The sequence below is a fragment of the Salarias fasciatus genome, chromosome 6 (genome assembly GCF_902148845.1).
Source record: "Salarias fasciatus chromosome 6, fSalaFa1.1, whole genome shotgun sequence".
NCBI lineage: Eukaryota > Metazoa > Chordata > Actinopteri > Blenniiformes > Blenniidae > Salarias > Salarias fasciatus.
In genome coordinates, this window is record NC_043750.1 from 4,106,434 (window position 1) to 4,119,897 (window position 13,464).

Here is a 13,464-nt window from a genome sequence, read left to right on the forward strand (position 1 = left end):
CGAGGCTCCGCCGCCGTCCGATTCCCCCGTGGGCTAGGTGACCGGTCCGGACCCTCCTTCAGCGCTGCAGCTGCGGGAGACAGGAACCTGGGGGCACTCACTCGTTCGCGGCCGACCGAGCTGGCTCAGCAGCAGTGGTCTACGTCACGTCGCCAGAGTACAACAGGTGCGGTACTTACACGCAGGGGCAGAGAAACTCTGCCCGCCTGCCGTGATGAGCCTCGCACTCTGGTCCCACTACTGCTCCACGGCCGTAGCCCGCCGTCGCACCACGCCGTCGTCCCAGGTCCCGTCTCTTCAGCTCCAACTGCACCGAGGTGGCTGCCTTCTCCTCCTGCCGTGCTCAACTCTCCTCCTGCTCCCTCTGCCGCTGATATTAACGCCCCCGCACCTGGGCATCCGCCCCCAGTTCATTTAGCCATAACTAGCCTCAGCTGTGGAGCTGTGGGGGTCAGGTCATTCACAACAGGAAGTAAAGCACGCACCGTCCCATTTCAAATTAAAAGCACCACAAACAAAAGCACACGGCAATCCAAAAAGGGCAATACAAAATAAAAAACATGCAAGTGCAAATGTGCAATACTCCCGTTCCGTGACACAATGACTGCAAAAATATCAAACCTCTCAACTACAGGTAAAGTTGCGAGGAAGCGGGAGTCAAAGGTGATTAGCTCTGGTGAGCACTCAGTGGAGGAGAGGTCACAACCTGAGAAGGAGCACAGGGAGAAAATGGGCTTTGTAGTGGCTGAAAGTTTTGCCCACCTGTGTACTGAGCACATGAGCGAGGATGGCGACAGGCGCTTGAATTGCGAAAGATGTGGCAAAGGGACTCCCGCTGCTCTGAATATACAGGAGGAAAGAGCTAGCACAGACTCCATGCAGTCCCAGGTCTCACCAAGCAGCTGTGAATTACTCCACCCAGAAACTGATGATCGAACAGGGGCCGGAAAAGGAAATTCATCATCTCAGGAGGAAATGTCAAGGGATGATGTTAAGTTTGTGGAAATCATGGCAGAGACAGTGGCACACTCTGATTACCATCCCCATGTAAAAACTCATGAAGAGATTGGAACAGATTCCAAAAAGAACAAGCTCGAAGATGAACACGTGAAGTCTGTTGACTTGGACGTTCCAGGTTCATCCCAGGTTGTCCACTCAGACCAGGAAACAGGCTCACAGGCGTCACAGCCTGTTGTGAGTGATAGGCCTGAATGTTGGAGAACTCCACAGAAACCCGAGCCAGAACCAGAGGCTGCAGAACCTCGGGTGTTAAAAGGTCCAAGACATGAACATCCTGGAGGCCACAGACACAGCAGCTGGAGGGCTGGACATCAACACAATCAGAATGGTGATCAACTTCAGTATGCCCTCCAAGCTGAGATCAGAAATCCACCGTGTCGGCCGGAGGGCTTGTACTGGACGCTCCATGTCTTTGATGGAGGAGGTGGAGAAGAAAACACTGAAGGAGGTGGTGAAGGCAGCAAGGAGCAGAGTGACGGGGCCGAATGCTGCCTCCACATGTTGTCTGGGAGCTCCAAGATTTCAGCCCTGATATGTGGAAAGGACATTGAAATGGATATGGACGTTTGGGAAGTGCTGGTAATAGGAGTGGATTACTGCATTTCGCACTACTGCAAACTAAACTGTGTGCTGGAGAGGCCAGTTCCAAATATCTTCAAGAAGCCGCATTATAAGTTGCAGTTAATGAAATATTGTTGTTAAACAAAGGTTTTGGGTTATTTCTTTTGTGGTTTGCTTTCTTTAAAATGATTTGTATGGCTCCATTATGTGTTTATGTTTAGAATTGTTCCTATCATCCTGACCGGATCAATTCAGGGGCCGGTGTGTAGGAGCCATTTATCATTTCTTTTGTTGACCACCAGGGGGAGCATTATAGGGAAAGCATAAATGGACCACACAGGTGATCAGGGTCAGGTGTGGATAGAGGGACAGGTAACAGTCTTTCACCGTGTCTAATCGGCGTGTGAATGGTGTGTGTGTCCGGCCTATGGATGTGGAACTGTAAGTGTGAGCTCTCCGGCTCCAGCTTGACATGTAACCTGTGGAATTATGGACATGGAAAATAAATGGGTTGCTGCGCCCAAACAACGGAAAATAGTTAATTGATTGATTAATACGCCGTGCAGATACGCGTCCGAAACGGTTCTCCCTCTCCGCCCTCAAAGGAACTCAAAGTGTAGCAGCCCTATAGGGAAGGGGCTCTATATGAGGTATGAAGATGAGATATGCGGTTTATGTTATGGGGGAGTTTTAATGTCTTAAAATTGTGACACATTTTGTTATGATCATTTATTTAAAACATGTGGGCAGGGCTAGCTAAGAAATATATCAAAATGTATTTTCAAATAAAATACACAACTTAAAAATGTCAAACAAAATGCAAAATGTGCAACAAAATACAGCAGCCACATAATCTATCAAAATGGAATGCAATTTTTTATATTTTGAAAATACAGAAAAAACTAATGGATTTTTTTTTTAGCCAGCGTTTTCTATAATCTATAGACCTTCTATAACCTTTTCACCATTTCTTTACTTGTGCACAAGTTGGGAAACATCTGATAGCAAGAGGCTCTTCCATAATCAGCCAACAGATGGGATGTGCTGACTCCTCATGGAAGAGGAATCCCAATATTAATCTCATGTTCAGGGAACTCTGACTGAAGGATTATTATTTACTTATTTACACTGTTGTGCCAACGGTGAATCGATGACAGTCATCATAATGGATTGTAGCGTCGAGCAGCGACTTCAGGCAGGAGAAAAGACAGCTAACTTCTTTCAGTCACCAGGGATTTTATTTTTGAAAAGCACTCCGGGAAAACAGGTACATCGTGGCGGCTTGCAGGCCTCTTGTCACCCCCATAGCGACCCCACCCCGGTCACGGTCCGACACATGTATAATCAAAAATAACACAAAATGAACACTGGAACACAAGAACAAGACTAATAACCACAACTAATAATAACAGGGAACAACACGAACACAGATAGCATTTCTGCAGCCCTGAATGGCCCAACACAAGCTCCTCCCATCATGCCTTGCGGCATGTGGAGCACAACAGCGACCCCCGGGTCGCTACAGCATGATTCAACGAGAAAATTTTAAGCATTTTTGGTAATTTAACACTTGAGCTAATGGTGTCTCCCCAGTTCATGCTTTGAAGCACAACTAACTTCTCAAACATTCAATTGTTTTTGATGAAAGGACCATGGTCCAGCGTTGGAAAGTCCTTCCTTTAATCCTTGAAAAAGCACCATGGCTACGTTTACATGCAGTCAATATTTGAGTTAAGGTCAGTATTTCAGTTTCTGAAACATTTTGAAAACCCCGTTTACATGCTTAAACAGACAGAGTTACTCCTGTTTACATGATCAGGGATATCTCCATTCAAACCGCGGCGCACAGACGACGCCACGACTGCATTTGTACTTCATGCCACTAGGTGTCCTGTTTGCATGTTCAACCTTATTTTACACGGACACCACAGAAGAAGAAGGGCCCCTGAAGAGCAGGCTCTCTCTGCATGTTGTTAAAAAAAGAGTGTTAGCTGGCAAGACGTGGTAAAATGTTCAATGATGCGATGCACCGTTTTTTCAGTAAAAGAGAAGAACTGAATGATCGTTTCCGCACATTTTATTTACTTAGTAGCAGTTGAACTGTATCAAAAGTAGTTCTTGTACTCAAAAGACCAAGATTCCTGTGCAGAACAGTATTTAATGTCCCTTTCAACCGGGATATTCCGATTCGCATTTATATGAACAGAAATTCGGGTTAGAAAAGGAGTAACCCAGGGGTAATATTTGGGTTTTTAAAAACCAAAATATGAGCATATTCGGGTTTCTGCAGGTGTTTACATGGCTGGGCGCAACTGGGGTATTGCGCATATTCCGCTTAAGAAAGAGTTATTGCCTGCATGTAAACGTACTGCATGAATCAAGTTCGGCTTCAGCTTCAGGAAAACATCCACATCTTCTTTGAATAAGTAGAAGTGATCCTCTTCCTCCCTTGCAGCAGTAGAGTTAGAAACACAGTAGCTGTTACTCCTCTGGATGTGATCCACTTGCACAGCGTACCACAAAACATACACAGCATGTCTATTGTCTCCATTTGCCACAGCCAAGCAAGTGGAGGAAAACTGCTAAAAACATGGACTTTTACAAATTAAACACAGCCTCAGGTCCTTTGAACCACATCGTTAACACAGACTGCAGTCTAAAACATACTAGCATAATTCATAAAAAGAAATATATTCAACTGGCAGTCTACTTACCCTTGATGGAAGAGCAAAAGTATCCGAAACACACAAGACACAGAAACACGAAGTAACATCTGCCATGAAAATGAACTTCTTTTTGTGAGAGATGATATCTGTGTCCATGGTTACAGTCATATGGTGGACACAGCAGTGAACCCAGCTGATTCGCTGGCCTAGGCATCAGAGCCACACATGGTGCGTCATGGGGCAAACACCACTGCGAAAGACATGCTGCGGCTCAGCTGCAACGCATTCAGTGCAGTATGGGGGTTCGGCTAACTGCTGACATTCAGTAGATTCTCTGTCACAACAAACAAACAACCCTGATAAAAACCTTCACTTTTAGTGTTGATCAGTCATTCTGTTCAGTATATGAGAAATCGGTAGGTTGCATCCGGGTCTTTGTATAATCATCAGGTTTTCTCATTGTCTTGTCTTTTTAGGTTACTCACTGAGAGTCTGCATCATCCGAAGAAGGCCTTTTTTCAGCCATGCTTCCAGTTCCTGATTCTGTTCTGCCTGGCCTTGGTCTTGTGCTATATGCTGTCCAGCAGCTTTCTGTCACTCAAGAACTTTCCGATCCACAAGCGCTACCAGTGGCTATTCAGGCTCAGTAATAAAACAAATGCACCTCCTCCTTTTCGAGTCCATCCAAAACATAAACTTAATTTCAACAAATTCCACACAACTGAAGAGCCTCCTGAACAACCTGGTGCTACTGGGTGGTACCAGTACCACCAAGCTTATCCAAAGAACTACCACTTTGTGATGGATAATGCAGACATTTGCACGAAGAAGACCCCTTTCCTGGTCCTCATGGTCCCGGTGTCACCAGATGACGTGGCCGCTCGGGATGCCATCCGGCAGACGTGGGGTAACAACAGTCTGGTTCAGGGCGAGGTGGTAGTCACTCTCTTCATGCTGGGTCTCTCTCACAGAGCTGATGCTGAGACGCTGAAACAGGAAAACCTACAGCACATGGACTTGATTCAGAGTGACTTCTTGGACACTTACCTCAACCTGACCATCAAAACGATGGTGATCATGGACTGGCTGGCCACACGCTGCTCAGAGGCAGCCTACGCCATGAAGGTCGACTCTGACATGTTCCTGAACATTGACAATCTGGTGATCATGCTACAGAAGCCAGGTATCCCCAGGGAGAACTACCTGACAGGGATGCTCATGTGGAACAGGCCTGTTATCCGTACGAAGTCCTCCAAGTGGTACGTTTCTGAGGAGATGTTCCCAGAATCCACATATCCGACGTACACTCTTGGCATGGGATATGTGTTTTCCAACGACCTTCCCAAGAAATATGTGGAGATCTCAAAATCCCTCAAACCCTTCAACATAGAGGACGCCTACATTGGGATGTGCATGAAAAAGCTTGGTCTTGTGCTCACCTCGCCACCCGTTCCCTCCCAGTTTCAAGCCTACAATAGCAGATATGACCGCTGTGAATTCTCCAAGGTCATCACCTACATTCTTGGTTCTCCACAACAGTTGTTGGAGTACTGGACCGATTTGAAGAAACCTGGACCACCTTGCTAGTATGATGAATACCTTATTTAAGGGGCAGATGTTTTATTTATTTACATTTGGGGCCAACACATGTAACATAATCATGACTAACGGCTGTACTGTAGAGATGTGAAACGAAAATGGTGGAGAATAGCATTTTTTTAAAGGTCACTATTAGGGGTGTAACAATACATGTATTTGTATTGAACCGTTTCGGTACGGGCCGTTCGGTTCGGTACAGGACTGTGCACGGGTGAGTTCAGGGGCCAAAGTTTGTTTTTTTTCCCCCGGCTCACGGGCCGGATGGTGCTTGTGTTTACGTTCTGCGCCTAGCATGTGCAGCTACACCTGCAGCCATGGTTGCTACTGCTAGCAGCTTTGTCCATGCTTCACATGTCCGCGTGGCGCATTGGTCCCTGGGACGTAATGTCATGAATTTTTGTCCACGGACGTCCGTGCGCAGGACAGATTTTGTGACCGTGTTGTGCGTATGCGCACGTTGCGCCGGTACACGCATGCGCCAGAGCGCCACAGCAAACAAACCATGACAGACGCTAACTTTGAAAAGTGAGTCTGAAGCGAACAGGCTGAAGAAACTCAGAGAAAAGCTGGTGGACGGAGAGAGCAGACTGTCAGGAGGAGGAGAAGGTCTGTCACAGAAGTGAAAGCAGTGTGCGAACTATACTGCGGCTGTCGGGGGGCTCACTTATTGGGGGGGTGCGTGTGCCTCGGAGGGAATATGTCTGCTTTAAGTGACGCTTAAGGCATAGCGCCCCCACGCTTCAATGGTGAGGACAAGTACTGCATGCAGGTCGGCATCTTTATTAAAGTGAAATAGTGATGTGCAAATCATCCATTAAAATTGGCCTAATGCTGCATATAATCCATGATTATGATCATACTAAATCAATAATAATAATTAAAGGAAAAACATGGAGGAAACAGCATTTTTCTAATATTTAAGGCCCTCCCAATATTTCACAAATCATGTTTTCAGGGGGGCTCATGTCTCATCAAGGGGGGCTGAGACCCCCTGGCCCCCCCATAGTTCGCACCCTGAGTGAAAGTATCTAATCGCTCGGGCGATACACAGATATTCAGAAACTGAAAAAAAAAAGGCTAAATAAACTCTGATGCGCCTCATTTCCTATAAATAATCTGAAATAAAGGAGCAGATAAACAGTCTAGAGAGCCGGAAAAGCTTCTCGAGGATGCGTGGATCAGTGCGCCTGCATGGAACGTACACAGCTGAGCCCAAATGTAGCAGGAGAGAAGAGCGTTCACACTGGTGATGTGCCGCAAAGCGGACACAGACACACGGACATGGGAAGCATGGACAACAACAAGAAAATTTAGGTTTTGCATTTTGTTCCCTACTGTATCGAAACCGAACCGAACCGTGACCTCAGAACCGAGGTACGTATCGAACCGAGATTTTTGTGTATCGTTACACCCCTAGTCACTATAGTTGTCATAACAAAAGGTCCTGCCCGCTGCACAGAGGCGCATCCATGCCTTTGTCTCCTCCAGGCTGGACGACTGTAATGCACTCCTCATCAGTATCCTTGGCAAGAGCCTCCAAAGGCTTCAGTATGTTCAGAACAGCGCTACGCGGGTCCTGATGAGGGTTCGTAAACATGACCACATCACCCCTGTTCTTCGCACTCTGCACTGGCTTCCTGTTCACCTTCGCATTCAGTTCAGAATCCTTCCTCACACCCATCACTGTCTGCACGGTGCAGCCCTGACCTATCTCCCTGAACTCCTCCACCCACACACTTCAGCTAGAACCCGGTCAGGCCAACTGCACCGTCTGCGCCCGCCCAGAGTTCGACTCAGGTCATGGGCGACAGGACCTTTGAAGCTGCTGCTCCCCGTCTGTGGAATACCTTCCCCGACCACCTCAGGGCTCCACAAATGGTGGACTCTTTCAAAAAAGGGCTGAAGACCTTTTTATTTCGTACTGCCTTTCCTGAGTGATTTTACTGCTGATTGCTTTATTGTTTTTACTGTTTTTATACTGTCTGTTTTTTTCTATTGTCTTTATCATTGTTTTTATTGTCTTCTTGATTGTGTGAATAAAATTGGTTGCTGGGTTTGTATTCTGGTTGCATATTTGTATGCCAGCGTTAGGCACATCCTGTCTGGAAGAAATTCAAGTAACAACCACTGGGGTGAATGGGACACACGTTTCTGTTGATTTCAAGGTAAAACAACAAGCCAATCAAGATTTTTTTGTTGTCATAATTGTTGATATAATGAAGTTAGAAAGGTTACTGCATCTTCACTCAAGGGAAAATATGGAAAGTGTTTTTTAATGTGTATGTTTGCATTTAAATAAAGTTTGGAAAAAAGTTAAATTAATCAATGCACTTTTGAAATGTAAGGTTGAAATACACACCATACTTTTGGGAAGTGGTGGCCCAGCAGATATAGGATAATAAGTTTGCAGGTTTGTTTAGCAAGATGCTTGAGATTGCCACTTGGGAATAAAATAGTACAGGGGTTTTCAAAGCCTCCCCAAGGGAACTCTGCCGTCTGAGCGCCTCCCAGGGGAGGCGTGCCTCACACTTTGAAAACCACTGATATAGTATGTTCGGGTGGGCCACTAGGTGGCCTGTGTGCAAGTGTGAAGGCCCCAGGTGCACATGGTTTCTTTTTTTTTTTTTTTTTCTTTTAACCTGTCCTGTCCAGCATGGAAACAGCAGAATGGAAGTCGGGCTGCTGTTATGTACCCGACAGGTTTGCTCTTCTAAAGGAGCATATAAGAATAAAGCTCCTCTTGTTAACATGCTTTCTTAATTTATTTTAATTGGTTTGAGTGCTGATACATGATATTGCTGGACTTGACAGGGGGACAGAAAGCCAGGTAAAGAGACAGAAAAGTGGAAAAGAGTGGAAGAAAGAAACTTGCGAACAAACAAGAACACAACAACAACAACAACAATGACAAAGAAAAAAGAGTGAAGAGAAGAAAGAGAGTGCAAAGATATGACAGCCTTTTAATTAATATCGGCACTCCAGACAATCGGCTACTGAACCTGCATAAAGATATGACAGAGGACATCCTACGGACTTTTGTTGGAGAATATAACAGATTTTTTTTTTTACTGATTTCAAAGTAAAAGTATCTTAATTTAAGAAAAAAAATCTGCCAATGGAACAAGTAAACATTTTCTTGATTTCAGAGAATTTTCTTTTAAATCAAGCCTTTCTGCCTTGATGAAATATAATATTTAAAGGTACAGTGGATGATTTTCTCAAAAGTCAAAGCCAAACGTCTGTTACTCGCTTTTTGAAAAACACACATGCGCCAGACCATCCTACTTGCTCTGCTGTTTCCTCCTGAGGAAACGCCTATCAATGCCGGAAGCATGTGAGAGCAAGCTCATCTTCTCTGGGCGTGCACGACTCTGTTTACAGTTTCTGCAATCGGCCTCGCTCATACAGCTTATTTTCCGAAACAGTTACAATTTCATTATGTCAGACTCGCCATCGGTAAGTACTGACTGAAACCGAAGCACACGGGCTACATAAACACTCTGAATGCGCATGCGCAGATAACGGGAACGAGCGCGCTGGACGGAGTTATGCTTCAGCGTGATTGACATGTTGGAGGACCAATAGTTGAAATTCGCGGTAACACTTTATTTGAAGCCCCCCTGTATAACACATTATAAGTACATTTATAAAGCATTATAATGCCATTATAACAAGTAGCTATAGTTATAAACATTCATAGATGATCACAATGCCAGGACCTAACCCTAACCCTAATCCTATGCTGTAGTATAGTGCTGTATATTGAGTTATAAAGCTATAAATAATATCAGTACTACCCAAAACTGAAGTCAGTCTTAACCTGGTCCTAGGATTTATACCAAATCATACCAGAACTAACAACAGAATAACCCAACTAAACAAAAAACAAACACAACCCTAAGATAAAATTTTAGCAATAACAAAAAAAAAAAAAAAAATAACCAAATCTATCCCAACAACCGAAAACCCTCTAATTGGACACTGACCACACTCCAGGGCTTGATCGACCCTGGCAGGTCCTCCCTCAGAGGAGGGTGTCTAGTTGGCAATGGCCGAAACACCCGTTGATCCTGAGGTCCACTACTGATGATGGTGCTCAGAAATTCTTAGCTTCAAAACCAACCCGGGCTTCAAAATAGGACAACAAAGCAATCACCTTAAAAAACTTCAACCGCAAAAAACAACAACCTAAACAAACAACACAGTGACATTTTTTTCTCCTTTTTAAAATTTTAACCTTAACCCTACAACCAATTCTAAAGTCAACCATAAATACATTGTCTAAGTAAAGCCTAAATTCTAACCAACAACACAAGAAGGTTTTTACACACAAAGGGAGAAGAACAGAAGACAGGTACCAACCGGTACAGGACCCCTAAGAAGCAGGACAACCAAACCAGACACCACAACACGGGAAGGACCAACGGGGGATTCTGCAACACCAGCAGGGATCACCAGAGGGACCTCAACGGTAAGGAACTACAGAAATGAAAACAACCAACAGAGGGAGGCAGAGGAGAAAGACCTCCACTACCAGAAGCAGCCAGAAGAAAACAAGGCCACCAGCCACAAAACCAAGAGAAGACAACAGGAAATGGACCAACAGGAACACCACCACTGAGCTCCCAACCAACCGACTCACCCTTCTACACAATTCTCCAACACTTCCTCCACACCACCAAATCACAAACACTCTCTTCTCCCCCCCCCCTCTCTCTCCCTCTCTCTCTCTCTCTATCCCTCCCTCCAGTAGAGCAAAGCCGGTACAGGTGAAGGCGTACAGAGTCTGGACAAGACCTGTCTGTGAGAGCCACTGCAGTGCAGTGATTGTTTGAAACAGTGGACCCCCCCCCCCCCATTTTGATTGACACCCCTATATTTTGTTTATATTTTGTTGTTTGAGTTTCTGTATATTTACTTGGTTTATTGTGAAATTTTGATTTTTATGCACTTGTGATAGCACCACATAGAAACGGGTTTGGTTACTAAGCGGGTTAAGTGAACAGGCACTTTTTGGGGCAGCTAAAGCACCAGCAGGGGTCCTCAGGACACACGTTGCTCAGTGTAGCTGTTGGTGGTGTTTGAATGGCGATGCTCAAAAAGATGTTCTGTATGTTTCAGGTGAGTGGTGGAATTGAGTGATTTACAGTGCACAGTGATGAATGTATGTGTGTGACTGTAAGAGAAGATGCCATCAGAATCCAACAGTAATTGTTGTGTAAAGTGTACAATATGGACCCGCGATGGTACGGCTCGTGTGAAAGGTTCAGAATGAATGGCCGCGGGCAGCCGACATATTGAAGTGTGTGCTGATCAAGTGTGTGAGTGTGTGAAACTGTATAAAATAGATGTAAAGATGGTTAAAATGCAATATTAAGTGCTATTTAGGACACACGTTGCTCAGTGTAGCTGTTGCTGGTGTTTGAATGGCGATGCTCAAAAAGATGTTCTGTATGTTTCAGATGTGATTAAACAGCGTATTTCGAACCCCCTCCCTGCATGCCTGGACATTTTGAATATGTCTGCACGGGTGTGCAACAAATATTGGTGGCCCGTACGGGGATAATTAACGCCGTTCGCCGTGGCAGCGTTCCAGGAGAGGGTCGCTGGAGATCGTCGTGACAAGAAGCGACCACTAGAGGGCAGCAACGTTACACACAATGGACTTGGAGGAGTTGGCAGAGGTCTTGTCCCAAAGACTTTGGCATCTGAACCTGGCTCAGCTCAAAGAGGTGTGTGGTAAAGCTAAGATCCCACCTGGAAATGTTGCTACAAAACGGGCGTTAATTCGGTTAATCACTGAATCTGTGGATCGTGTGATAAATGATGAAGAGGAAGATGTTGCCGTATATCATCTGAAGAGTTTGTTACAATTCATTGAGCAAATTAATGAGAATGCAGATGAAGTTCATGGAGAACAACCAAAGGAGATCTCACCTCCAGGTAGCCATGAGAGCACAGACCCGCAAAGTTTGGAGGAAAAGTACGCACAGCTTGAACTTCGTAGCCAAGCCCTACAGGACGAAGTGAAGAGGCTGAATGACAGAGTGAACCATGGGTCGGCAAACCGAGCACCAACTTCACAAGAGATGCTGTCTACTGCTGTGAACAGACTACCAGAGGTGACCTTGCGGAGAGATTTCAAGATTTGTGGTCAGATTGGGGAGAGAGGTCAGAAGGACAAACTGTCATACACAAACTTAATGCACCAGATAGATCGAGGTCTGTGTAAGGGACACAGTGAAGATGAGGTTATCGAAGCAGTGGTAAAGTCAATCATGCCAGGGTTGAGTCTTCGTGACATGCTTGAGATTAAAAGTGATCTGACGCTTTCCCAGCTGAAGACGATTTTAAAGGGGCACTTCAAAGAAGACAGTTCGATTGACTTATACCACAGACTAGTCAACATAACCCAAGACAGCCGTGAATCCCCTCAAAACTTCCTTTTCCGAGCCATCGAGTTGAAAGAGAGGCTTTTACTGGCATCAAGAGGAGTAGATTCAGATGAACAGTACAGTGCTGAATTGATTCAAAAGAAATTCTTAAGGTCAGTCAGTACCGGACTGTTAAATGACAATATCAAGTTTCAGCTCAAACCTTATCTTGATGATCGGAGAGTGACAGATGAGCTACTCATTGAGAAGATGAATGAAGCAGCAAGTGTTGAGACAGAGAGACAGAACAAGCAAAGAAAGAACATAACCAATAAAGTCCCAAAAGTAACTGAGTTACACACAGAAATGCAGATGAAAAGTCAGGGACTGGGTTCTGCTGAAGCAAGGTTTGAGATTCAGGAACAGTCAGCAGAGGCGGTTAAGTCTAAAGCGCGGAAAGCACCAGTTCCCCCAAGCCCAAAGGATTCAGACCTTTATGAAGCAGTGAGGCTGTTACGAGAAGAAATGGCAGAAATCAGAAAATGTGTAACAAATCCTTCACTGTTGAACCGCCAGTTAAGACCAAGAAGTAGAAAAGGCTGTAAGGAATGTGAAGAGCAGGGCACAGGGGATCAATGCGAGCATTGTTTCAAGTGTGGGAAATCAGGACACTTCTCAAGGGGTTGCAGGGGACTGAACAGGTTTGCAGGCAAGACAGAAAACAACGCAAATGCGAGTGTCAACACCGTTGCACCCCCAAAATTAATAACCCAAACTCAGAAGAACAATGATGAAAAGGTGCACAAGCTTGTCTGTGATCGAATTCGGCAACTTGAGCGGGAGGAAGATGGGAAAACACAACAGACTGTGGACGCCATGTATGCAAGCCATCTCTCCCTACGTCGCCAAGCCAAGCTGAAAGCTCTCATTGGGAAGAAGTGCATAGTTGACTGTTTTTTCGATGATGTACCAACACAAGCACTGTGGGACACAGGCTCACAAGTTACCATCATCAACGAAAGCTGGAGAAGATCTTGTCTCCCACACACCCGCTTGAGAAGTACACAGGAATTTCTGGATGAAAATGAGACTTTGGTTGGACATGCAGCAAATCAGACACCCATCCCCTTCATAGGCTGGGTTGAACTGAAATTCAAACTGGGCTCAAGTAAAAACCAACAGTCAGAAATGCTGGTGCCAGTGCTTGTGTCAGAGGAGCCTGGGGTAGCAGAACCTCCAATCAT

The 13,464-nt window shown here is 45.3% G+C and overlaps 1 protein-coding gene across 1 annotated transcript; it reads left to right on the plus strand.

The window, feature by feature from the left end:
* The first annotated feature begins 1,285 nt into the window (after positions 1-1,285).
* On the plus strand, positions 1,286-5,834 carry LOC115391140 (beta-1,3-galactosyltransferase 2-like). Its single transcript, XM_030095251.1, has 2 exons — positions 1,286-1,492; positions 5,013-5,834. The coding sequence occupies exons 1-2, from the start codon at positions 1,286-1,288 to the stop codon at positions 5,832-5,834; spliced, it is 1,029 nt and encodes a 342-aa protein (XP_029951111.1).
* The last annotated feature ends 7,630 nt before the right edge of the window (positions 5,835-13,464 follow it).